General features: G+C 51.9%; 1 protein-coding gene across 1 annotated transcript; it reads right to left on the bottom strand.

The window, feature by feature from the left end:
* Positions 1–1,830: 1,830 nt before the first annotated feature.
* Loxl1 (lysyl oxidase like 1) lies at positions 1,831–26,249 on the bottom strand. Its single transcript, XM_008836466.2, has 7 exons — positions 24,748–26,249; positions 11,663–11,771; positions 8,000–8,137; positions 7,367–7,523; positions 6,699–6,794; positions 4,713–4,828; positions 1,831–2,149 (listed from the first exon to the last, which is right to left on the bottom strand). Exons 1-7 carry the CDS (start codon positions 25,916–25,918, stop codon positions 2,143–2,145), a joined length of 1,794 nt encoding a protein of 597 aa, XP_008834688.1. The 5' UTR covers positions 25,919–26,249; the 3' UTR covers positions 1,831–2,142.

Genomic DNA, 26,249 nt, shown 5'->3' with positions numbered 1-26,249 from the left:
GACTGAGGGTAGTTAGGGCTTCTGTTGTCCCTGTCCTTCCCATCCTCCCATGTTCATGTTCACTGTTACCAAGTAAGTGGTCCTTTGATCCAACCCAAGGTGAGGCTGAGGGTTCAGAGCTCAGTGCAGGCTGAAGCGTTCCAGCAAGCCTTGGGAAAGGTGGTAAGCTGAACTAAGGCTGAACCAGAGGAGAACAGGGCAGGCTACTGGGCAGGAGATGTTGAGGTTCTCTGTAGCCAGTGTTCAGGGTGCTAGAGAAGATCCTCTCAGTCAGTTTGTGAAGCCCAGTGGGTCTAGGATGGAGATTCATGTGTGCCCTTCATGGTGGTGGCTGAGGGAGGCCCTCGAACCTTCTCCCACCCAATGTCTGTCCGTGTTGGAAGGCCTTGAGCAAATCCATCCAGTGTATCCCAGCCTCAGAGGGAAGAAGGGATGGTGGAGGACGGCTTAAGAAAACTTCACCTCCTAGGGACCTTTCTAGCCTTGTTTGAGTTGGCTTTACCTCTTAGGGTCCTTCTAACCTTGTTTGAGCTCTCCTGGCTCACTCTAGAGAACTCAAGAGAGGAAGGGGAGGAGCTGGTGCAGGGTCACATCTTTGAGGCACACCTGGGCAGCTGATTCAGTGGACTAGTGATCTGGGACACAGGCTGTGTCTGAGCTTCTGCTTGGTTTCCTGGTCCAGACCCAGATGTACAGTGGCTGGCCCAGGACCCCTTGCCAGGAGAGTTGGGTTCTGCTGCCTGGTTTAGCCATTCCAGTGGACTAGAGCCAGGAACATTCTGGGAGGTCCCCACTACTACCACCTACCAGAAGACCTCCTAGCTGCAGGGACCGAGGCAAGGATTGCAACAGAGCACATCGCTGAGGGGTGGGTGCTGGTACTATAGCTCAGCAGGCACCTCCCCTGAATCAGTGGCCATTGGTGCTCCATAACAGTAGGTAAGCCAGGCAGGAGAGCATTTCCATTTTATTGATGATGGAATGAGGCACAGAGATATAGCATGCCTGGCCCAAACTCATGCCAGGAGAACACCTGGCACAGACCCCTAGTTCTTGGGCCAAGTCTCTTTCCCTTTCTCATGAGTGTTCTCTGATGGGAAAGAAAGTGGCAGGGGCATGTGGGTGGAGAGAAACTCTAAGGGCTGGTGGGAAGGGAGGAAATGGGTTGATACCCTCCTTCCACTTCTCCTTGGTCCAATCCTGTGTCCAGGACTGCTCAGATACCACAACTGGGACAGGAAAGGGGGTCTTGCTCCGTCTCCTATTCCCTTCAGCCTCCAGGCTCATCTCACTACTACACAATTCCCTCTGTTAGGAATGCCTATCCCCTTTCTCTTTGGAAAGGGGACCTTCTCTTACATTAAGACTCCTCTGCTTGCCCAGGCACAGAGTGCACCCTGTCACCGTGTAGTTATATGAGTTCTCTCAGGAGCTAGGATTCTCCCGTGGGTGCTCAGCACCACAACTGCTGTGGGTGGCTTCAGGAGAGCAACCAGAGCCAGGATGGGTGGGGTTCTGAGGCTATAGGCTGAGGAGGGAAGAAGGGTCGGTGAAGGGTGGAAGACTAAGGAGGGGCTCAGGGCCAGAGCCACCTACCACCTCTGCCCTCACTCAGTGAGAGGGGCTCCTCTACCCAGCAACACAGCTTGGTCTCGGGCTAAAGCTCACAGTGTTCCCACGACAGATGCGCTTGGTGCCCTGCAGGTCGCTGGGGTGTGGGCAGGAATGGCAGCTGCCCTTTCCACATTTCATGAGGAGACTAAAACCCAAGGACATCTCCTGAGCCCAACCCAGCTGTGGCCAACCCGGCCAGCATGCCATGTGCAGAGCTCCAGAATAGAAAAACCTTGTTTTATTCAGCACCTGGGCAATCTTGCTGTGTGGGATGGCCAAAATATAAAACTTAAAAACAAACAACCGACAAAACGATGTTGTACAGGAAAGTTAGGTACAAAATGGGGCCTGGCATCCAGAGTCCCTTGGTTTCGTTCCACCTTCACTCCCTGAGGCCGGCAGGGAGGGACGCCCCTAGCATCCTGCTGCTCCTGCCCATGGGCTAGGGCATTGGACTTTTGGGGGAGGCTGCCTGGGAGCAGGGCCTGCTTTGCAAGCAGAGATATTGGTTGTCTCTCCCCTCAGAGATCAGGATCTAAGGAAAGAAAGAGAGCTGGTTAATGGCACAGCAGTTGCGAGGTAGGGCCCCATAGCCTCCCCCACCAGGCTTTCCTTCCACAGATACCGTCCCTTGTGGGAGGGCAGACACAGGTCTCCATCTCCCCCAGGAAATGGAGGTCAGATGAAGGTCTCCTGTGGGCTCAGGGCAAAGGGGCTGATCCCTCAAGCCAGCTTCCAAAGAGGGCTTTCAGGGTCTCCTGCCCCTCAGGGCGCTGTCTCAGCATGCTTCCTGCCCTCTGCCCCAAGTCCCAGATTGTTTTCCAGCTGCTACTGTCTGGAAATATTTTTCTGCTTGTTTTTTCTAACTCGCCTTTTTTCTTAAAAAGAAAGAAAAAGTTTTCTTTCCCCTCTTCAGAAACATGATGGAAACCCACAGGCGTCAGTCCCGTGGCCTTTCTGGGAACGCTCCATCCGGCTTCCTGTGCATGCTGGCCCAGCAGCCTGCCTGTGGTTAGGGTCACGGGGACACTCTAATAAGACCTGGGCCTTTCCAAGCACTTATGTAAAGAGCTCTAGGAAGGAAGAGCCTTGGCCTCCATAGCCACGGGCCTTAAGGGAACACAAGGGAGGCCCAGCTCCTTCTCTGTCTACCCTCTGAGGGTCCTAACAGTATACATGGGACCCCTGGGACCCTAGATACTATCCTGATGCCCTTCTGCCAGCAGTAGATGGGGGCCAGAAGGGGGTGCAGGCTCCTGGCCTCCCTTAGCCCCAGAGCCTCCTTTGCTTACTTCATGACCCTCCTCTCTCTCTCTCTCTCTCTCTCTCTCTCTCTCTCTCTCTAAAGACAAGGGGGAGTAGAGCAAACACTAAATCCTGTAGCTCCATTTCCACTTCCAAGTGATTTCCATGGCTCAGCCCCTCAAGCTTCTCTCTCTCTCTCTCTCTCTCTCTCTCTCTCTCTCTCTCTCTCTCCTTCCTTCCTTTCCCTTCCCCTCCTTCCTTTGCACCCCTACTTCCCAGAAACCCTTTATTCCTCAGGTGGCCCATGCATGTGGAATGTCTGAGGTGGGCCTTAAAGAGAAAGAAGGTACTGGAAACTCAGGCCTGTGAAGGTCAAACTGCCAGTTGAGTAGGAGTCAGTCATTCCACACCCTGGCTGTGCCCTGGATAATGGGGGTCTGGTCCTACTCCTGAGGAATCCCATCTCTGTGTTGAAATGAAGGCTGTGTGTATATGTGGGGGAGTAACAATTAGGTTAGTGGATGAAGGAGCTATCTCTAAATGGGCTGACTCTGGCCACAGCCTCCATCCTGATCCTGGTCACACACTGAGACTTGATCCTGGTCACATACTGAGCTTTGGTTTTGTTACATACTGAGTCCTGATCCCGGTCACACACTGAGCCCTGACCCTGGTCATACAATGACTCTGTCATATAAGGAGTACTGATCCTGGTCATTCAATGGGTCCTGCTACTGACCACACACTAAGTCCTGATCCTGTTTACATACTGAGACTGACCCTGATCACACACTGAGGCCTGACCCTAAGGGCTTAATTTCTTCTACCTGCCATCCCTGGACAAGCACATACTTTTGGGGGGAAATGCCTATCTGGGACTTGGAGTCTCTACTCATAACTCCAGTTAATGGATTAAACTTAAAGCTCTAGGGCATTTTTAATGGAAAAGTATTACTTTGATCTAATCAAACACCTTAAAGGGGCTTGGTAGCACACGCCTTTAATTCTAGCACTCAGAAAACAGAGGCAGGCTGATCTCTGTGAGTTCAAGGCCAACCTGGTCTACATAGTGAGTTCCAGGCCAGCCAGAACTACACAGTGATACCCTGTCTCAAAAAACAAAACAACAACAAAAAGAACAACAACAAAAAATCTTAAATTCACTTGAGGTAGAGGGGGGTTGTGAGCATGTAAACACGGGGTCCCTCTGCAAAGTACTTCATAGAGGGAATCAGGGGAAAGACTGAGTTCAACTGGCCATGGATAGCAGGAGCTAAGGACCCTGCCTAGCAGCCATGTATCAAAAGCCCAGGTCTAGATTTTATTATCTGCCTGTATGATAGTAATAGTGGGACAGACATTCGCTCCAACTAGAATTACACCTAATCTGGGACTGTTTAATCCAATCTACTGCTCTCTGAGTGCCACTATGTGCTAGGGTCCTGATTATGCCAACATCAGGTTCCTCGAAGTCCTCATCCCAAGCCTATGTGAGAAGTGACTATCATTAAGAAAAGTAGCTCTGAGAGGAAAGGGGGTATCTAATGTTACAGAGCAAGGAGCCCATAAAACTAGGATTTCATGTACTTAACTAGACTACTCTGTCTTCTACCAGTTTCCATTTGAAAATTTTAGGAAGCCACAGGATTGGGTCTCAGGGTAATACCCCACAGCCCGAGACCAAACATGAACACTCAGCTGGCACAGACAAGGCTCCTCCTGCTGGACCTAGCCATAGTTGTGTTTGGCGATCAATGACCCAAAGTGTAGATGTCTTAGGTATTTCAAGGGGTCCCACCTCTTCTCCAGGTTAGAAGGTGGCTGGGGTGGGGGGCAGAGGGGCAAGCACGTACTGGACAATTTTGCAGTTTGTTGTAGAAACGTAGCGACCTGTGTAGTGAATGTTGCATCTCACCACGTTGTTGGTAAAATCGGACTCCAAAACAATGTACTTGGGGTTCACATGCACCTGGAGAAGGAAACAGAGAAACGGGGTGTAGTAGGAAAGCTATGCTTCACTGGGTCACAGGAAAAGGTGGTGGAGAGATGACATAGAGGGAGGCAGGAAGATGGAGACAGACTGGGAGACAAAGAGACTTGGGGACAGAGAGATACAGATGGGAAAGGAGCAGCTGTGGTTCAAGAAAGCATCATCAGCACACAGACACAAACACACACTTTGCAGAAGGTCAGAAGTGTCCCTTGAGTCAGAGCCTGCTCTAAGTGGATCCTGCACAGGGCATTGTGGGTCAGACACCAGTTCTGCCTGAGAATGCTGTAGGAAGGGGTAGAGCAGGGAGTCAACACTTGGTCTACTTGAGTTCAACACTCACAGCTGTTTACTACATATCCCTGTGCAGGTGATATGTGTCAAGTGCCTAATGTCAGGTGGCTTGCCCTGCCCTGGAGCCAACATTCATTGAGAAGATGGCCCAAGTATGCCCTGTGCTTTTTATCTGAAAGGGGCATATAGTGACAGGTCAGTTAGGAACAGAGGTTGCAGAACATTTAAGGCTGGATGAAGATAGAATGCCTGCCTAGCATGGATGGGGCCCCATCTGTAGTAACAAAAAAGTAAATTCGGGGCTAGAGAGATGGCTCAGAGGTTACGAGCACTGACTGCTCTTGCAGAGGACTTGGGTTCAATTCCCAGCACCCACATGGTGGCTAACAACCACCCGTAACTCCAGTTCCAGGGGACTCTGATGTCCTCTTCTGACCTCTGTGGGCATTGCACGATATGGGTGCACTTACAAACATGCAGGTAATACACTCATACACATAAAAAATAAAATAAAATATTTTTAAAAGTAAAAAATTTTAAAATAGAAAGGAGCCAGGTGGGAGTGTGATGGTTCGTGCCTTTAGTCCCAGCACTCAGGAGGCAGAGACTGGCAGATCTCTGTGAGATGGAGGTCAGCCTGGTTTACATAGTGAGTTCTAGGCCATCTAGGGCTATAGGGAGACCCTATCTTTAAAAAAAAAAGAAACAAATGTTACTTTTAAATCGTAGTGTGCTTTTCACAGCATGACCTACTATTGTTTATGTGGTGTTTACCCACTGCCAGGAACTCAGAGGACCTTCAGTAGTGTTTGATGAAAGCTGAATGGAGAGATCAGGCAGGGCTCACACACCTGTGGCTCACACGGAGCACACTTCCATCTTGTGTTTTGAGGGCCATCTCTCCAACAGCCCATCTTTCTGTGGAGAGAGCCATCTCCCATGGCTCTCCCCATGCTGAACTTTGGTGTGGAGGAAGTCTAGGAGAGCCAGCAGAGTGACTTCCACCCTCACTTTGTGCTTCCATGTTGAGGCTAAGATCTGACTTCCCTGGATTAGGCCACAAGGACGTGAGCCTGTACAGTTTGCATGGCTGTGCTAAGCTAGACTGTGTGCCAGTAGCACACTTTCCTACTTGTCCCTGTACAAGGGATGGGTGAGTTCACATCACTCTATGTGGTAGGAGTGGTTCCTGCTAGAAAGGACTCTTAGTCACAGATGCCCTAGTACTTGACAGGTGTGAGTTGAGAGCCTGCTCTTCCACAGATGGGAAGATGGGCCACATGGCTCTCTGGCCCTTTGTCGCTTCAGAGAGAATGGTGTCATCACCTCCCCTGTGACTAAAGTGGGGCTAAAGGTTCCTTAGGGTCTCTAAGGAAAGAGAAGTTGCATCTTCTTGAGACATGAACTATCAAAGGGGAAAAGAACCTCAGATAGTGTTGCAAATGGAAGCCCTGCTAAGCAGCTGGGGGAGGAGGGGACACAGCCAGGGGCTGTGTATTTAAGAAATGGCGGACACAGAACACAGGCATTAAGTTGAAGAGAACATGAGGCCCACCTTGAGGATGTAGTTCCCAGGCTGCACATCAGTTATGTCAATCCACTGGCAGTCGATGTCTGCGTTGTATGTGTCATAGCAGCCTGGACTCAGGCCCTGGGGAAAGGGACAAGAGGAAAGGTTGCATCTCAGAGCCACCCCATGCCTACCTGCAGCAGTCCAGTGTCTTCTGCCTCCCTGCTTCTTCCCTATCTAGGCCCATGTTGACTCTGAGCTTCGTTGAGCCACTAGATGGATGAACCAGAAAAAAGGTGGAGATGCAGTAGGCAGTGGGGGTATGAAGTGGAGTGGTAGATGCTTGGCAGAGATGGGGGAAGAGGTAAAAAGACAGGCTGGACATATGGAGGTTTTGTGGATGAACCAATGGCGATATAGACTGGGGTAGGAAGACGTTTGTCCCTCTTCAGGTAAATGGGTCATCATGTTATCCAGAGTGAGTGACAATGTTCTTTTCTCTCCAAGACAGACACTTCTTAGAATGAAGCAGTAAGGGGCTTTGGCAAACCAAGGAAGTCCCTGCCGGGCCCTTTAGTGGCCTCAGGACTAGAAAGAAGACCCTCACTTCAACCAGAGCTGAGAGGACACAGCCTTGGCAATTACCTGTCCTTCTCTTGGCTGGCCACTCCCTTTCCTGTACTTCTGTGCCCACCCTGCCATGCTAGCCTAACCTGTGTGTGAGAGGTGCATGCATAGCGCTTGAGGTTGCCAAAGTCACAGGTGCTGTCCTCCAGACAGAAGCTGGCCTTGTGGCCCTCGGCCACCTTCTTGCCCGTAGATGCATCCAGCAAGTCATAGTGGCTGAACTCATCCATGCTGTGGTAATGTCTAGGGGAAAAAAAGAGAAGAGGGCCTCATTTCCCTGGGGCCTCCCCTCCGGTCCCCCTCCTCAGATGGACCAGATGATCTTTTGTTACAGCTTCCTGACCACTGGATCCTTCTATCCTGAGTCTCATAGAGTGGCACCTGTGGTGCTAGGCCAACCTAGAATACCACCGCCTCAAGATCATTACTTCTTTTCTGGACTTCTGCCTGTTCTGGTCTCCTGTGGACAAAGACCTATGTTCTAGACATTTCTATTCCCTCCTGAGACCCATCACTCTACAGTCCAACAGTCCATCTTTCAACCCAGTTTCACTGAGCAACCCCCAAGGAATTTGCCCACTGATGGACCACTGGCTGGCAGCACCTCTCCAGGGTGGAAACCAGCAGTTGCATCTCCCAGAGGACTAGCAAGTAGGGGCTAAGGCACCAAAGCTCCTGGCATAGTATGGGTTGCAAAGGCTTGCCAGGGCTCCACTCACTGGTGGCAGCTGTGCCACTCCCAGGTGTGGCGTGGCCGGTTGGGGAGGAAGTCTGCTGTGCCCTGGTTCTTCACGCGCTGGGGGAAGCGCAGCAGCACCCGCAGGTCATAATCGGTGGCCTCAGGGGCATAGGCTGTGCTGTGGGGACAGACAAGGAGACTGGAATGGTACTATGATCCCCCAAACCCAGACCCTGGCTACTGTCCTCTTAGTCCCCTCTTGCCCCAAAGACACTGGCATCTGATCTCTACACTGATGAGGCTCTGGGCTCTTTCACAGGTCCTGGCTTCCCCTCCTCTCTGGCCTTCTATGTGTGACTGGCAGCTGCCAATGGACTCAGGTCATAAGTTTGAGGACCCCTGATGCCTGCAGGTAACTCAGCTAGGGACAGCACCCACCACCACCCTGGGGAAAGTTAAGGTCATATAAAAATCTTTGGAAGGTCATTTAAAAACAAACATCCCTGAGGCTGGGAAGAGAACTTAGTTTGCCTCACAAGCAAAGGACCTGAGTTTGGTCCCCAGAACCTAGGTGTGGGGATTGGAGAGATGGCTAAGTAGTTAAGAGCACTGGCTTCTGTTGCAGAGGACCTGGGTTCAGTTCCCAGAACCTATATTGTGGCTAACAACTATCTGAACTCCAGCTCCTTCCAACGTCCTCTTCTGGTCTCCATGGGCATTGCATACATGTGGTGCATTTTCATACATGCAGGCAAAACACTCATACATATTAAAGAAAAGAAAAAAACAGTGTGGTGGTGTGTGTTTGTAAAGCCAGGGCTGGGGAGACAGACAGGAGGATCGCTGGTGCTTGCTGACCAGCTAGCCTAATCGATGACTTCCGTACCAATGAGAGACCCTGTCTCAATGAAGGTGGACTGCATTCCTGAAGATGACCGCAGGACTGTCCTTTGACTTCCACATGCACGCACACACACACACACACACACACACACACACACACACAACGTGCACACACACATTAAAATAAATAAAAATAAAGTCAAACAGCTATACCAAGAGGTTTTAATTCTTCTTTCCTTTGGACAGAGCTTTAACCGGTGACCCAAGTATGCCATGTCTTGGGTGTGGATTTAAAAGTCAGGCCTGAGCCAGCCTCAGGCTAAAACCTCACTTTCCTGTTCCCATGTGCTCTTCTGCTCCACTATAGAGCCAGAGTGCCAGCTCCAAAAGCTGTTTCCTATCAGTCTTCCCTCTTTCCCCCATTTTGTTTGCATGACCCAGAACTCAAGAGCTCATTTAGCTTCCTAGGCCCAATTCAAGTCCCCTCCTCCAGCAAGTCTCCCCCGATTACTCCAGTTAGAGGTACCCTGACTTGTCTGTGAGCTCTCACAATCCTGCCCACAGCACATCCTGATGCCACACGCACTCTGGGCTGGTGTAGGTGTGACCAGGTTACCTCTCCCTGATGGCATGTCTTCAGGGCCTCTTCCCCTTCAGGGAGCTTGGCTCTGCTGTAGAGTGTCTGCTCTCTTTATTTGCTACTCCAAATTCCCAACTGAGGCAGGGAAGAAAGAGAAAAGAGACCAACAGCGAGAAGACACACACACACACACACACACACACACACACACATGCACACACACACAGGCTTGCAAGGAACAGGAGGCCTGGCTGCCGGCTCCCCCTTCTCAGCTGACCGCTGACAGCTGTCCTGGCTGGCCTCATTTGGGGCTGGATTGTGAGGCCAGAGGCAAGAGGTGGCCTGTTGGGGATTAGCTCTTTCTGAGAGTATGTCTGGAGAGCAGGCGGCTCAGACTCCTGTCTGCCAGGACATGCAGCCCTTGGCCTTGTCTGGGGGAGGCTTGGAATCTGTCTGTGTCTGGGTTGAAACAAAACATCCTCCTTCCCTGTTCAGTGAAATCCTGCCCTGTTGTTCAGCTCAGCACATCGTGGGAAACCAGCAGGGTCTAGCTTCTAGGCCCAGCTTGGCTACAGTCTCGTGGCAAGACTTGGAGCAAACTTCTTCCCTACTCTGGGTTCAGCCTGCAGTGTGGGACCTGGCCCCCAGCTCCAGCCCACACTTGAAATGATTTTGGAGCCTCCTCCCACTGCAGGGCCCCAGCTCTGCAGGCCTTTCTGGGTCTGTAATCCAGTACCCAGCCTCCCTGGAGGCCACAGCCCTGTAGGCCCCTCCCTCCTTGACCTTGCTCAGCCCCAGCCCCAGAGCTATGCATCCTGGCTTTCACCCCACTCCTGTTGCTTGCTTGGTTTTGCCATCAGGGCCTGGGACAAGGGGTCACTTACTCCAGTTAGAGAGGTTCTCCAGGGCAGAAGGCAGGCTTCCTCCTCTCACCCATCTGGGAACTCAGGGCTGAGCACTTTGAGATGCTCCATGAAGAGTAGTGATAGTTTGGCTTTGAAAAAAACCATTCAGAACTGGGTAGGCTGCTATGGAGGTTCAGCTGCTCACCACTGGAGTAATGGCAGCAGAAATGGGTCGCTCTCTTCCCAAGGACAAGGGACACAAGACAAGGCCTGAATAGTCAGATCAATTGAGTGGCCCTCTGTGTGTGGTCCCTGCAATGGGACTACTTAGTCCATCTGTGATGAGCTAAAGAACTTGCACCAGAATGTAAATCGTCTGCTCTACCCAGCACTCTCATTAGTGTCATTTTATTCATTTAATTATTATGTATTTATTTCTTGAGATAGAATCTCATTGTGTAGTCCTGGCTGGCTTGGAACTCAGAGATCTGCCTGCCTCTGCCTCCTGAGTACCGGGACTTAAAGACATGCACCACCACAACCATTCCATTTTACTTTTCTAACATTAGACTTTCTCAATGAAGAAGCAGTAAATTGAGTATTACATGTTGGTGAAAGCTCTTTATCTTACCACAGACAGATAAGAGCTTGTGGTCAGCTACTCTGAGGGGCAGGGGACTAGAAGGTCTAGAAATGAGTAAATGTTGACATTCCAAAGGGTTTCCTAGGCGGTAAAAGGCAAAAGACAGAGTTCAAAATGTAAGAAGATAAAGTGAGCAAAGAAAAAATAAAATGCTGTTGGCCTTGATGTGTGTAAGAATAGGAGGTCAACGTCACCTTTAACTAGGTCTCTTAGCACAAGGAGATGGCCCCAAAGCACAGAGGCTGAGCAGAAGGTGAAGAGCTGATAAGTCTGGAAGCAAGCTCTGCAGGTGGCAGGATCATCATGTGCAGAGTGGGTATGCTCACTGCCTGGGCTCAAGGCCCCGGTCTCCTCCTCTCTCTAGAACAATGCCTAACTGAGGCCCCTTTGTTACTCATGCCTTACCCATTTCCTGTTGTGAATAGGTAGATAGCCTGGGCCAGACAAAGCCATACCTGTCCTCACTCTGAAGCTTGTCCCTTCCTGTAGGACTTCCTGGCTCCCACATTGACCACACTGGTCATTCGAATATGATTGGTTTTAGTTCCCTTCACTGTGCCTCAGTTTCCTGATGGGCCAGCACATTCTGTCAGGGTTGGTATAAAGATTAAACACCATAGTGTAGAAAGGTCTTTGTGGTGCTATATATAGGCTTCTTCCCTTCTCTTCATTTTGAGGTAGGCAAGACTAATAGATGGGTGGCAGGATCTGAGAGGCTAAAGCACTTAGTTAGGCATTGAGTGACTCCCAGGGACTATCCCAAGACCCTCTGCTTCATCCCCGGCTCCTTACCTGGCCAGGCACTTCTCCTCTGCAGCACAGCGCAGAGAGTACAGATGGGCTCTCTGCACATACGTGGATGCTTGCACATAGTTGGGGTCTGGGACCAAATCAGGGAGGCCTGGAGAGAGTAGAAAAGAGGAAGAACATGGCACTAAAATGGTTAGGCTGGCCACTGCTGTTCCCAGGGACTCACTCCCCTCACCCCAGACACCTGTGGCTATTCTCCTTGGGCTCAGGGGGTTGGTGGCAGGTGGTTGCCTCTATAGCTTGATGTGAGAGCCACTGAGATTTCCTAGAAGAGAGGGAATGTGAGCAAGACCCTGAAGCTAGAGGGGAAAGGTGTCTGGCAGGTGAAATAGCATGAGCAAAGGCCTGGCAGGACCAAGGGGACTAGTAAATCCCTGACAGGCACTCCCACTGTCCTCACACCCCAGCCTTTGCACACCAGCCAAGACACTTGTCTCACCTCTGCAGTCAGTGTTATTCAAGGACCACCAGCACAGACTGGGCTTCTGGCCTGTGGTGGGCCCCAGAAGGATCATGGGCAAAGCCAGGTGGATATTAATTGGCAGGGGTCGTGAGCAGGAAGGAAACACTTCCCTAGAGCAGGTTGCCAACAAAGCAGAATTCTCATCCTGGTACCAGCTGAGCTGCTCAGGATATGTCCTTCCTGGCACCCACTACCACTTCTGGCTGTCAGCTTCCAGACCTGTCCATGCCCTCCCCCGTGGAAAACCTCTGGTGCCTAATCTGAGGGAGGGCCTGACTCCTGCCCCTGCAAGGTCTAGGTGAAGTCTAGAGACTGTTCCAGTCTTGGTGACCACTTGTCCCCCAGGCTATACCAGGGCCAAGGGTCTTTCCTTCCTTCCCTTACCAGTAAGAATTCCAGCAAAAGTTATCAGGAGTAAGGAGAAATGATAGGTGCCCAGACATACCCATCTCACAATGGGCAGACTGATCTTGATGTTGAGAATGAGGGGACATAGGTAAGGATGGGGGTGGAGGGTTTACTCTAGTCCCATAGCCAGCTAACAGGGGAGTGACCTGGGCCCTCTAAGTCCTCTCTTCTCTCAGGCCTGAGGGACTCTGGTAAATGATGAAAAGAGGCAGTAAGTTCCTCTTAGCTTCTTCTCAACCATGTGGGGTGGGAAAGGGTAAGGGCAGGCAAGGTGGAGTGCTACAGAGGGCTTGTGGGGTCCCTGCTTGCTGACAGTCTGTCTTATCTTACAGGTCCTGACTGTGAGGCAGAAGAAGGGAAGTCTGGTATCACAGCCTTTGACAGAGCTGTACACACACACACACACACACACACACACACACACACGGCCCCTGACCTTGGACCCACTCTCTTTGGGGCCTGGGCCTCAGGGACAGCTTGGTCCAGGAAGTCAGGGTGATATCACCTTCTTGGAATGGAGAGGAAGCTGAGAGTACAGGGTGGGTGAGGATGAGGTGGCTCCTGGCGAATGGGGGACTTCTTGGCCAGCCTCAACTCTATGACTGGAGCCCCTTGGAATGTTTGCAGTCATTTCCCAAGGGACCCTTGGGACCTCAAACCAGCTGGGAGATGGTTCTCCCTCTCTGGTTCCCAGAAGCCTCTGAAAGAAGGGTAAGGAAAAGAGAAGGGGGTCCTATTTCCCCACCCTCTAGCTCCTCAGCAATAGGTGGGTGTGGCAGCTGGGTCTCATGGGCCAGCATTCATCACCAGATCGCCTGCCACCCCCACCCCAGGCCTGGTTTCAATAAATACTATACAGATGGTTCCACAGAGCTTTGCTGGCCTGACCCTTCCTCTCTAGGCTGTTTCATGAGCTGGCTGAGCAGCTTGGTACAGTTGGAAGAGCCAGAGATGGAGGCTAGAGGCACTTGGGGCCAGTGATGTTCTTGGTCTCTGATTGAGTCTGACCCTCGTCATAGACTGAGCCCTATGGCCACATAGGTCCAGGTTCTACAGTGAGTGCTGATTCTGCTCACTGAGCCCTGGTCCTGGTCACACAGAGCTCTGATCACTCACTGAACCTTGATCTTCATCATATACTCAAGTTCGGATCCTGGTCATACACTTAGCTCTGACCCTTATCACACACTGAGACCTGATCCTGGTCTATACTGAGCCCCAACCATGGTCACTCACTAAGCTTTGACTCTCATGATACACCAAGCCCTGATTTTGTTTACAGACAATTGTTGATCTATCAACAATTCCGTATGTCAGTGTTACTGTTCCCAGTCTCTCCCTAGATACACTAAAGCAATGCACTTAAAAGACCGTTCAAAGGGAATTGCTTTGACATCAGCCATCCTTTCTGATTCTAATGGAGGAGGTAGGTTTGGTGTGAACCAAGGAGCTGTAGGGAAATAATATCTATAGATTACAACACAGAAGAGACTAGGTACAGCTTGGAGCTGCAGGGCAGTCTGAGCTCTGATCCTGGTCTCTTGCTCCAGGAAGGTTTTCCTGATTGGTAGTGACATTCTGGGATGCATACACTCCTACCTCACTACCCACTGGGACTGTTCTGCAGTTAGAGTTCCTCATATTTCCCTGTGGGTTTCCTTCTTGGGGTTGGGGGGGTGGTCCCTGAGGGCAGAAACTGCATCCAACTCATCCTTAGCAGAGGACATTGGCATTAGGAGTTACTGACCAGTCCAAAGTCCACAGCCTCTGCTGACCAAGTTTCTTTAATGATTAGTGCCCCAATGTATGACTGTTCCACATTCATAACTGTGTAGCTATCTCTTTAAGACACCAGGACACACTTCTCTGAAAGTGTGAGGAAGCAATCTCAGAGTGGGCAATAAACTTGTCTACTTGCACACTGTGAGTCAGGGCTGTCCCAAGTGATCCCATGTTCAGCCCCTCCATCATTCTTTTTATAAAAGTGAACTGTTTTTTGTTTTTGTTTTTGTTTTGAGACAGGGTTTCCCTGTAGCCCCAGCTGACCTGGAACTCTAGGCTGGCCTTGAACGCACAGAGATCTGCCTGTTTCTGTGCCAGGATTAAAGGCATGCAGCACCACACCTGGCAAAATGAACTTTTTTTTGAGGTATGTTCTATATATAAAGGCACAGATTTTTGGTACAATTTGGCAAGTTCTGATAAATGTATGCAACTATTAACTACTACCACAGTGAACTGGAAAACCTGCCCCCCCTCTACCATCCTAGCTACCACTGATAGGGATTTTGGATCCCTGTAGATTAGTTTTATCTTTTCTAGTACTTACATGAAATCATTCTTACCATGATTTTGTCATTTTCCTCACTTCTGATCACCACCAGGGTCCCTGTAACTGGCCTAATTCCTCCCACCTCAGCTGAGCCCCACCCCTATCATGCTCTCACTATCCTGAGAGTTGATGCCAGGTCCTCCACCTCACCCTTAGGCCCCTTGCTGAGGTCCCAGGGAGCAGCAGGCCCCCTCCCTCAGTTGGTATGTTTCTCCAGGAAGGAATAATGCGTCCTTCTCTAGGCTGCTTTTCCAGGGGACATTCCCATCAGCAGCCAGGCCCTCAACCTTGGGTTCTCGGCCCCTTCATGGGGCTTGGGTGTCGGGGGAGATGTTGGAATGGAGATGAAGGAAGCCTAGCATGGGGGTCTAGTCTGTTGTTGCTAGCTTTTAGGGTAAAAACAGAGAGTGGATGTGGCGTGAAGCCCAGGTATAACCAGTATGACACCCCATCCCAAGAAGGATCATATACAGGAGGACCATCAGTCACAGGGGTGTAATTCTGAGGCAGGGGATGGGATGTATTTTCCACTAAATGCAGAGTCACTCAACCCTCAAGCCTGGACCTGGAGACTAAAAATGTGGGTTCTGGTAAGAACTTTTCTATGAGACTTTCATGTTTTTATAAATACAGAGAATGGAACTGACTCATGCCTTAGTTCAGAGCAAACTGGCCACCAACCCTCGACTATGCCCAGCCCCCCTCATCTTCCTTTCGGCCTTCACTTCTAGCCCTGACCATCAGCGGTGTTCTGGAACACCTTTGGATCTGTGTAGCCTGTGTGCAGTTTTCAGATGGGGCTGTATTTGAAAAACACAAGTGAGTCTTAACAAAACCCATACTTCGTCCTGATTTTTTTTTCCCTGTCAGTGTAAACCTTTAAAACCTTTTAAGAGAGTTTATGCCTTGTACAGCTTAAAGTGGCCCCACAGAGTACCTTCTCAGCATCCCATCCAGCCAGACTCCTGGGAGGGAGTGGCCTCTGACCCCTGTTCCATGTACATGCCACACTGGATGGTTTGACATATCTTCCTGGGCCTGGTAAACACACCATGTCCAGGTCTCTTCTGAATCCACAGAAGACTTGCAGCCTTGCTCAGCCACCCCTCCCCTAAGTCTCAGTGTCACAGGTTAGATGTGGGTCAGAGTGCCCAAAGGCTGTGCCTTGCTCTGCCCCACCCCTTCAGGGTGGCTGTACATCATATCACTGTGCTGGCTGGGCTGTGCCCCTCCTGTTGCAGACTTGCATGTGGCCCTCTTCAATCCTCTCTGCCTTCATGTGTCATCTTGGATCCCCCCCACCGCACCACCACATTCCCCAAACCTGGAGGCCTGTACCAGCCCCCAGTGCTCACTCTTCCCTAGGAAGGAATATGCTGGCCACAGCCTGGGCTAGAATAACACTGGGCCAGCCTGGGAATACTGAGTCAGAGGACAGCAAGAACCCCTAAGATGACCAAAGGCCAGGACTGAGATAGGGGAAGGGTGGAGAATAAGTGGACAAGGCCCCAAGGCCATTCTGTAGGCAGGTAATGAGCTGCTGGTCCTACCATGGTTACCCCCAGACCAAGGTAGTGAAGACCCAGCAGAGGGAAAGGGCTAAGCACCCTGCATTCTAGCTCTGCCTCCAGAGTCCTCTGTAGCAGCCAGGACTCCAGACAGAGATCAACCACACTGACACTTGCAGCCAATGGGCTCAGGAAAAGGCCACCCTATCCTTCTGTTCTAGGCTGGGTCTGGTGCTGCTGAACTACTCCCATGCTAGCCTCCTGAGGACAGTGTCAAAAGATCTTCCTGGGCAGGATCTAGGTGTGGCTTTTGGTGGGCAAGATCCAGAGGCAAATTTACCTCTGTGTTGATCTTCTCAGTGAGTGTGCTGGCCTCTTCCTCTATCTGAGACTGTTTCCTTTCCCAGGACCAATTGGCCACTGAGCACAGGTTAGATGGATTCATAAACATTTAGAGGTCAAAATACTTTTTCAGAGTTATTTAGTCCATTCCCCAGCCTTGAGCAAGAACCGGAGAGCTTTCACCACCTCAGCAACCCATGTATGCTTCAGCAGTCGGGAAATTCTCCCACCAGCTGACCCAAATCCTTCCTGCCTCATTAGAAATCGGTTCCCTTCTGCTCAGCGTGTGTGTGCTTGTAGATGTCTACACCTCACCTGTTTTCCCCTGGCTTTGCCTGTTTCGTAGGCTCAACAACCTTCCCATGGCCTCTGTCTCCCCTAAGTCCCCTGCTGCCATGGCTCTAGGAGGATGGGAAATGGAATGCAACACAGTCCTAATCTCTTGAGCCCAGGGCTAGAGGATAAACACAGTCCAGCAGGAACCCATCAGCTGGTTGTGAAATATGTGCTGAGAGGGATGTTTTGGTGAGTGAGAACAGCCAGACTCCAGAGGAGCCCCTAGGTGGGGAAAACAGAAAGCTCTGCAGAGCTCAGCCTTGAATAAAGCTGAGCCAGAGCAGGGCAGAGCTGGCAATTCCAAACCCAGGAAATGATTAGCTAATAATCAGAACATTAAGTTGTCAGCACCGGCCCGGAGGTGCTACACCTGCTCTTGGGAGCACACAGGCAAGGTGATTGCAGAAGCCACTTTGCCCCATGGTAAAGGGGAAATTCCAGCTTGGGCAAACGGGCTATGATGGCCACAAAGCCAGGTCTGGAACCTTCATTGGCTCCCAACTGCCTACAGAATGGTACCTAGATGTCTCAGGATCGTAGCAAAAGTTTTCTTAACTTTAAGCATCAGTAGGCAGCTGCTTAGGAGTACACCTTGACCTTGTATACCTCTAGACCCTGATCTCAATATGCCCTTGTTCTGGAATTCTCTGCTATACGTGCATACCTCGCCCCCATTCTCACAGTTGATTTTGTCCATACAGGGGGACAGAGCCCACTCTGTCTTCTAAAAACATTTTTTTGGTCTTTTGAAACAGGATCTCTCTGTAGCCCCAGCTGGCCTGCAACTCACTATGTAGACCAGGCTGGCCTTGAACTCACAGAGATCTATCTGCCTGCCTCTGCCTCCCAAGTGCTGGGACTATGTGTGCCATGCCTGGCCTTAAAAATTTTTTTTTGATTTATTTTAATTTTATGTGCAGGAATGTTTTGCCTACATGCATGTAAATGCATACAATGCCCATGGAGGCCAGAAGAAGGCGTCTGATTCCTTAGAACTGTTGTTAGCCACCATATGGATACTGGGAACCAAACCCAGTACTCCGTAAGAGCAGCCAGTGCTCTTAATTGCTGAGCCATCTCTCTGGCCACCTTTGTCAGTCTTGACTTTCTCTCTCAACACCCTGCTCCACCTTGTAGTGCACACTTTCCTGCCTAACTTTCTAACTGTACTTTTCCAGCACAGGCCCATTTAAAATTCACTGCTCAGCTCTCAGGCTGCAGTGGCTTCCTAGTACAGAGAATAAAGCCAAAGTCTTCACAGAGGCCCCAAATATCTTCTGTGATCTGAGCCCTGCTACCTCTCTGTCAGTATCCTATTTTATCTCTCTATCCACTTCACACAATCTTAACCACACTGGGGCATACCTGACAATCCCCAGGGAATTCCTTCTTCTGGGCCTTTGTACTGGCTACTTCCCCTGTCGGTACTGCACGGCTCACTCATATGCCTTCTCCAAGTTTTTGTTCAGATGCTACCTTCCCGAGGCCTGCTGTGGTCAACTCTGTGACCTTCCTTCTCCCAACTCCTGATCTCCTTAGTTACCTCTATTTTATCCACAGCACCTACCACTCTACCTATGTATTATGTTTATATGTGACAATACAAGATCCACAAGGGCAAGGGTTTCATGTTTCTTTTCACTAATGTGTTCCTAGCTGGGGTGCTCAGTACACAGCAAAGCACTAACATACCTGCTGAATGACTGGATGTCCTCATGAGATGCTATCTGCCCTTCTCAGTCAAAAAGGAGTGCCTAAGGGCTTTGAGTTTAGGAGTGGCTCTGTTCTTTGTCTGCATCCAGCTGCCAAATTGGTGCACAGTAGGAGCTGGGATCTGGTCAAATTATGCCAGGTGCCTGGTTTCTGGCAGCTTGCCTGAGAACCAGAGAGGATAGGAATGGGTCTAGAGTGCTGCTGAACTCCCTGCCCCCATGTCTATACCCGCAAAGTCTTTGGCATCGCCTGCCTTGTGTAGGCCCCTCTTCATTATCAAGCAGAGCTGGCATTAGTTTCCAAAACCCTTTTACTCTGGGGTTGGCAAATCCATGGGTTCAGATGGACCACGAGCAGGGAGAAGGGTGAATTGTCTCCTAAGGTTTGAGGGCACAGGCCTCCAGGGACTCTACTTCCTGCCTGGCATTCTAACTCCTTCCCCACTTCCTGGTAAATGGTGAGATGCCCAATTTCTGGGTGCTCATCACAACGGAGAGGGGCAAGGGACCAAGGCTCAGCCCTTACCCTGCAATCCTGAACTCACACAAAAGGCCCCTGGGTCCAGCTGTGGTGGGGAGGAGGCAGTTAGGTCCAGGCCAGGGGCTGGAACAAGGTTGAGCCCCTCCTTACAATGCTCTGCCCCCACTGCTGCTCTTGGAATGTCGGGCACAGGAATTGGAAGCAGGTGTGGGCTGCCTGGCTGGACTTCTTTGCCTCCTTGTTCCCTTCCTCTCTGGCCCATTCTAGCCACAGCCTGGGGAGTTTTCCATGTGTTCTTGGCTTAGAAGGAAAGTGGGGTGGACTCCAGCTGGGCACTCCTGGGGAGAGGTCCCCCTTCTGAGACCAAAGGAAATAAAGATGGGGGGGTTATCAAGAGAAAGAAGGAGGGCGACAGCAGTAGCCTGGTGCCAGCAAAGGCGTTAGTGGCCCTCCCAAGCCCAGCTCTAAGTCTGTTACCAGCCCTGATGAATTGTGAGGTGGTGTGGCAACAAGAGGGCAAAAACAACAACATTATTTTCTTAGGGAGGTTTTGACAGAGTCACTGAACAAAGTCAGGTGGCACTGTAAAACACTTCCCTGAAGGATAGACCAGGGGCACTGGACACTCTAACTAGATCCAGCTTGGCTGCTCATAACTCTGCGGGCTTGGCTTCTCTGAGCCTCAGTTTCCTCATGTGTAAAGTGGGGATGATAACACTGTCACCTAAGATTGTTGGGTAGATTACAAGAGAAAAAGGGAGGAAAGTGCTTGGCAGAGCATAACTCATTTCTAAGCAGTGGCAGCTACCTTTACTATGTCTGTTTAAACAAGGGCAATATCTCTCCATAGAGCAGTTCAGGCTAAGGGCAGGGAAGGAGAGGCCATGAGAGAGGATGGTGAACCAGGGGACAGGAAGTCTGTCTGTGAGGAGGCTGCCCAGAATCCAGCTTCTTCCCTCAGACGCCCACACCCCTTTCTTGTTGCTGCTCACTTGTTTGGCCCTCTACAACTTTCTCAGCCTGGAGACTGGAGACTCCATTGTTCTCTGAAGGAGCAACTGAGACTTTAGGGAGGGAAGGAGGAGTGCTGAGCTGTGGTTCTGGCTCTAGCAAAGTCACTGAATCTCTCTGGGTCCCTGTTTCCTTACCTGCAGGCATGCCCACCTTGTAGGGTGTTGTCGTAGGGATGAAATGATTTGAGTTGTAAGCTAAGAACAGTGATAGGGATTTGGCAATCACTGTGCAAGTGTTTGTTAAATCCAGTCATGATAAGGTTGCACTCTACAATGACTGACCTACGTCACAACCAGTGCCTGACCTATAGTACCTAAATAGCCATTGAATAAGTACATGATCAAATGAATGAGTGAATAAATGAGGTGTGCACAATATACAATAATACAGGGGGAAAACAATGTATCAACGTTAGCTAGGATTGATGCTAGCAGGATGAGAATCACATGGACTCAAGTCCTGGGTTCACTACCAAAAGTCAGCAAGTGAGCCCTTCATCCTATTTATGAAATAGAACAATTAACCCTACCTATCAGAAACCTGGGGATTAAAGGAGAAAATATGAGAAGTCACTAGGAGCCTATATCTCACCAATGAATGCAGAGGAAGGCTGAAGACTGGAAAGGCAGAAGTTGGCAGAGGGGCAAGGGTCCTGTCCTGCTTCCTCTGGCTCTTGGGGCAAAGCAGGGAATATTGATTCTTGGAATTCTGACTCAGCTGCACCCCACTTTCCATCTAACTAGGCTCCATCTTCTTATCTCCCTAAGTAAGGCCTATAACTTGTGTCACTAAGAGCTTGTAGGAATGGATGAAATCCTGGAATCCCACATTTAGGCCATAAAGCCCAATAGGGGCTGGTCTGCACTCCATCCCTGCCTTAAGGCTCTAACTCCAAAAGCTTAGTGGGTGGAGGCTTGTTTCTGCCCTTTTCTGCATCTACTCCAAGTCTTGAGAGCCGAGACCCTAGAGGGGAAGGCAGGCTGGAGAATCAAAGAATCTGCCCCAGGTGAACTAGAGACCTAACCAGTGGGGGTAGGGACAGGAAGAGCTACTCTTAGGGACAGAAGGTCTCAGGCTGTATGGAGACAGGACTACCTAAGGTGGGTCCAGGTGAACATGTAGGCTCCGGAGCAGCAAAGTTCCTATGGGGGCTGTGGAGGTCTGAGAAAGAGAAGGAGGAAAGGAGGTGCTAGGTGGAAGTATCCAATCAGTCATGTTAAGATAGGAGTGAGTGACATGCCAGGCAAGGCTGGCATAGCCATCAGGGATGACCTGAGAGTCTAGCCAGCCAGCCAGCTTGTTCTGTATTTCTTTCATCTAAGCCTGTGAGACAGGTCTAGGTAGAAAGGGGGAGGCTCTGGGAGAGTTAGAACTAGGATCTTCTGAAGCTGGGGGCATCTCAGCACTGAGACCACCATCTCAGAATCTGAGGCTGTGGGAAGGAGGAGCTAGAGCAAGGATGCTGGGGGAGAGGGACCTGGCAGCAATCTCAGGAGAGGTCACATGGGAGTTAGGACAGTATAAGGGACCCAGAAGCCCTAGAAGATAGCCAGCTACTCCCCAGGCCTCTCTGAGTGGATGTGCTTTGAGAGCTGGCTGTGGAATGTGAGCCTCTCTGGGCCTTTGTTTTTCTCCCCTCTCCCCTTCCTAGCATGCTTCAGAATTGGAGACGATGGTACTGCCTGAGGCTTTGGGCAGCCCATCGTCCAGGGTGGGAAGCAACAGGGGCCAGGCTGCTGGGTCAGAAACTCAGCTCAGAATGGACACTTGGAATCCACACATACATAAAGGGATGTGGGCGGTGCTCACATGTGTTTGGTGTTGTAAGGACACATCCACGCCCACATATGAGCAAAGGCTGCCAACACTGGGCCTCAGACCCCTGGGTGTGTGGCCAGGAGGGATGAAGTCAGTCTCTGAGAATCTGCCCTGGGCTCCCACACCAGGCCTGGGGGGCTGATCTCAAGTACAAGGCTTGGACTTCACTGGGCTGGGATTTTCCATGGTCCAAGTCTAGCAGGGTGGGGAGAGAGGAACCAATAGTGGGGGAGACTAATGGCCCCCTCTCTGGCCTCTTTTTGGGCCCGAAATTAGCCTGTACCTCAACTCTATCCTCATATGCTATCCCCTCAAGGTTAGGGAGGGGGCACTTGGAAGATATTAACCACCATCCCCTGAGTAGTGCTTAGACACCTCCTCCTCTGAGAACTCGGCTCTGAATTTCTGGAGTAGAGCCACTTGGCGTTACATCACAGAAGCCCCCTCCCCCTCATCTGATCACTCTCAGCTCCAGCTCCTGTGGTTTTCAAAGTGGGATTCAGAACCCAACTCAGGGCTGCGTTACGGATATGACAGAGTGGGTGCTCCTCCTGGCTGAGGGGGCCCCTCCTCTGGACTGCCACAGCCCCTGTTCCCACCAACATGTCCCCTTTGCTGTTCTTAGCAGGGCAGAGCTTCGATTTGATACAAATCAGCCTGCTCATCTTAAGAATATAGTCTTCAGGGAAGAAATATCTTTGACTCAAAATTAACTATGGGACTCAGTGCCAGTGTCCAGAGGCCTTTCCGGGTATCAAGCACCTCACCCCAGCTATGGCCCTGCCTTGTCCCATCCTCTTCTGAACCTTGGGAATCCACAAGCCACAGAGGGGCCCTAGAAAACTCACTGGCTTGAGGCCCAGATGTGCAATCCCAGGCCTGCCTTTGCCAGTCTTGTGGCATTTGAGGCCTCTGTTTTCTCCTGGGCCTAGAGGTGAGGCCCTGCTGGCTGAGCTGTGCATTGAGGTCTTGCATTCTAAGAAAAGCAGCCACAAAAGTCAAGCACTTGAAAGGTAAAACATCCTCTCCTCCAAGGGGCTCCTTGGGGGCAGTCAGCACAAAGCTATAATAGGCCCTGCAGCAGGCAGCGGCAAGCTGGTGAGGATCTGGAGGCACATCATAGAAGCACATCCCTTTTTGCCTGATTCATCCCTAGCTCCTGCTGTTTTCAAGGCTCAAGGCTGAACTGTGGCTATGACAGAGTGGGTGCTCCCCTGCCTTCGACTACAGTAAACCCTCAACAGAAGTCCTTCACTGAGGCCATCTTGACTGGAGACAGCCCCGTGCTGACAGAGGCTGAGGAGCAAGGCTGAAGCTGGGCACCAGCACCCTTGGGTCACTTAGACTCAGCCTGGTAGGGAGCAGAGAATTGTGGGCAGAGGAAATGAACCTCACGGTGGTCTGTGTTTGTACATCAGGAACTGAGTAGAAACCTTGACCAGAGAGCAGACAGCCCTGCAGGGAGAACAGCAGCAAGGAGATTCTAGGACAGCAGAGGATGGGCTTAATGGTCATCCAGCCCTAGCCAGACCCAACAACAGTTGGTCCTTGTCATAGTAACAGCACATGTGGAAGCTGCCCATCTGGAAGAAGAAGACTGGCCCACCCGGAGCCCTCACATGTAGATGACCTGGCCTTCCCAAGAATAGGTCACATCTTCACCCCTTGGGAAAGTTAGAGGGTGGCCTGTCCACAGACACTTCCTGGAACTCTCCCTCAGAGCCAGGATTAAAGTGGGACACTGGCCCGGGTTATGCTTCAGGAGACACCAAAAAAACTCAGTGCCTAAGATAAGTAATATTTAATATAATATTTAGAAAGTAAAAATAACGCAAAAATCTGTGATGAAAAAATATACAAGTATTCAAATTTCAAATAACAAGGCCCATACTGATTTTTCAGTTTGCCTCAGGCTTATTATGGAACCATTACTGACTCTATTTAAAATCTGAACATATTTATTCTTAACAGATTTTGGGGGTATTTTGAATGCACTGAAATATTACTTATCTTCATCACTCGGTTATTTCAGTGCCCACTTAAATTGTGTGCCCAGACCAGTGCCTCACTGGACTCTGGCATCCCAGTCTTGTAGTCACCCCTACAAGGTCTCCAAGTCATGCCTGGGTAAGGGCTGCTCTCTGACCGCCTACTTACCCAGGGCTAGTTCACATAGACCCAGGAATGGGGAATACTCTGCACCTCCAGATGCCTTCTGACCTTAAAGATCCAAGGTTCCCATCCTCCTTTGCCCAACTCTGTGCACCAGCTTGGGGCAGCTCCAAGGGGGTTAGGAAATGCCCTAATGGGGGGAAAGAGACTGGGAGAAGGGCTCTTTCCCTTTGTCCTCAGGTGACCCCAGGCAGGTTTGTAAGGCGCTTCTTCCTAAAGCCTGGCTAGTCCTTTCACCCACTACCTGAAAGCTAGGGTCAAAGCCCATACCTGCCTGGCAGGCCATTAGCCACGCTAGATAATGGGTTGATTCCGGGTAGGCTGGGAGACAGGCACAGTGGAGGTGTTGGCTACAGAGGCTTTGCTCAGCAGGGAGGCCCTTGGTAAGGAATGCAGGAGTCTGTACCCCTGGGGTGGGGGGAAGCGTTGACCAGTGACCCGAATATCATTTCCGGCCGAGGCGCATGGGGACGGTACTCACCGCGACCATTCTGGTTGGGTCTGTACACACTACCCACACTGAGACGGCCCTGCTGCGCGCCGTTCCGCTCCCCACCCGGTGGGGGCGCGTCGGAGCTGCGCACCGGCAGGTAGGGCGGCTCCAGCACGCGGAACGGGGGCTGCGGCTCCACTGCACGCGGCGGGACGTAGGCCTCGGGCGGCACGTTGGCGGCGTAGGGCGGGTACCAGCCGAGGCGGGGATCGCCGGCATAGGCGCCGCCCGCGCCGTTGGGAGTCTGTGCCGCATCGGTGCTGGGGTCGGGGTAGGCCTGCTCGAAGCCCGCTGTGCCTTCGTTGTACAGGCTGTGCGAATAGCGGCGATCGAGGCCGTCGGAGGGCTGAGGCTGCGGCTGCGGCTGCGGCGCATAGGGCCTCTCCGGGGCTGGATAGAAGCCCTGGGCCGGGTACTCGGGCTGCTCCTCGGTGCCGCCGTAGTCCTCGTAGCGCGCCCGTGGCTGGAAAGGGTAGATGACCCCCGCCGAGGCCACGGCCGCCGCCCCCGCGCCCATGCCGCCTCCAGCACCGCGGTAGTACACGTAGCCCTGGTCGTAGGTCCGCGACGCGGGGTCGTAGTTCTCGTACTGGCTCACGAAGGGCGCCTGAGGGAAGGGGAACTGCTGCGGGTAGGAGGACGGCTGGCGGTAGGTGCTGGCGAAGGCCGAGGCCGAGGCCGAGACCGAGGAGGAGGCGGAGCCCCCGTGCCGTTGCTGGGAGACGGAGGTGCGGGCCCTGGCCATGCCGGTGCTGTCCCCGACGGCCACCTCGCGCCAGTTGTCGGGCACCTGGCCGAAGCCGAAGGGGTGCCGCGTTTGGCCGCGCACAGTGTCCGAGCCCACGCGTCCTGGCAGGGGCAGGGACGGCGCTTGCCGACGCCGGAGCCCCCCCTGGCTGCGCCGGTGCGAAGTTTGGGGTGCGCCCGCCAGCAGTACCCGGGAGCTACTCTCGGCTCGTTGAGGCCCTGCAGGCACGTACTCGGAGCCCGAGTTGAGTAGGCTATACACCTGCCCATTGTTCTCCCACTGGATCAGCTGCCGCCAGCGCCCCGGGTCCGAGCCCTGTCTTGGTTGTGCTTGCTGTCCGTGCACCAGGGCGCACAGGCAGGCGCCCCACACCAGGGTCACCAGCTGCCTGCCGGCTTGGGCCAGAGCCATGGTGGCCCCTCTGCAGTGGCCTGGTGGGCAGAGAGGCTCTCAGGAGTGGGCCCCGGTGCGTGCTTCTCTTCCCACGGCCTCGAGGACAGGACGGCTCCTTGCCTGCCCAAGCTCTAGCTTTGTCCATCCTGGCCTTGTCCCGAGCGGGACGGCTCCTCCGATGACAGCATTTCGAGGCCAAGGGGGCAGGGCAGGGCAGGGGCGGTGCCCAAGGCCGCAGGAGGCTTTCCGCAGGGCACGGGCAGGCAGGACCGCCTGGGGGCCTTACATGGTCAGCCGCACACTGGCTGACCGCTCGGCTGGCGCTTTCCCACTGTGAATGAATAAGCAA

The sequence above is a fragment of the Nannospalax galili genome, unplaced genomic scaffold (assembly GCF_000622305.1).
Source record: "Nannospalax galili isolate Female #2095 unplaced genomic scaffold, S.galili_v1.0 scaffold54, whole genome shotgun sequence".
NCBI lineage: Eukaryota > Metazoa > Chordata > Mammalia > Rodentia > Spalacidae > Nannospalax > Nannospalax galili.
Note: the sequence above shows the minus strand (reverse complement) of the source record. Positions and strands in the feature narration are given on the sequence as shown.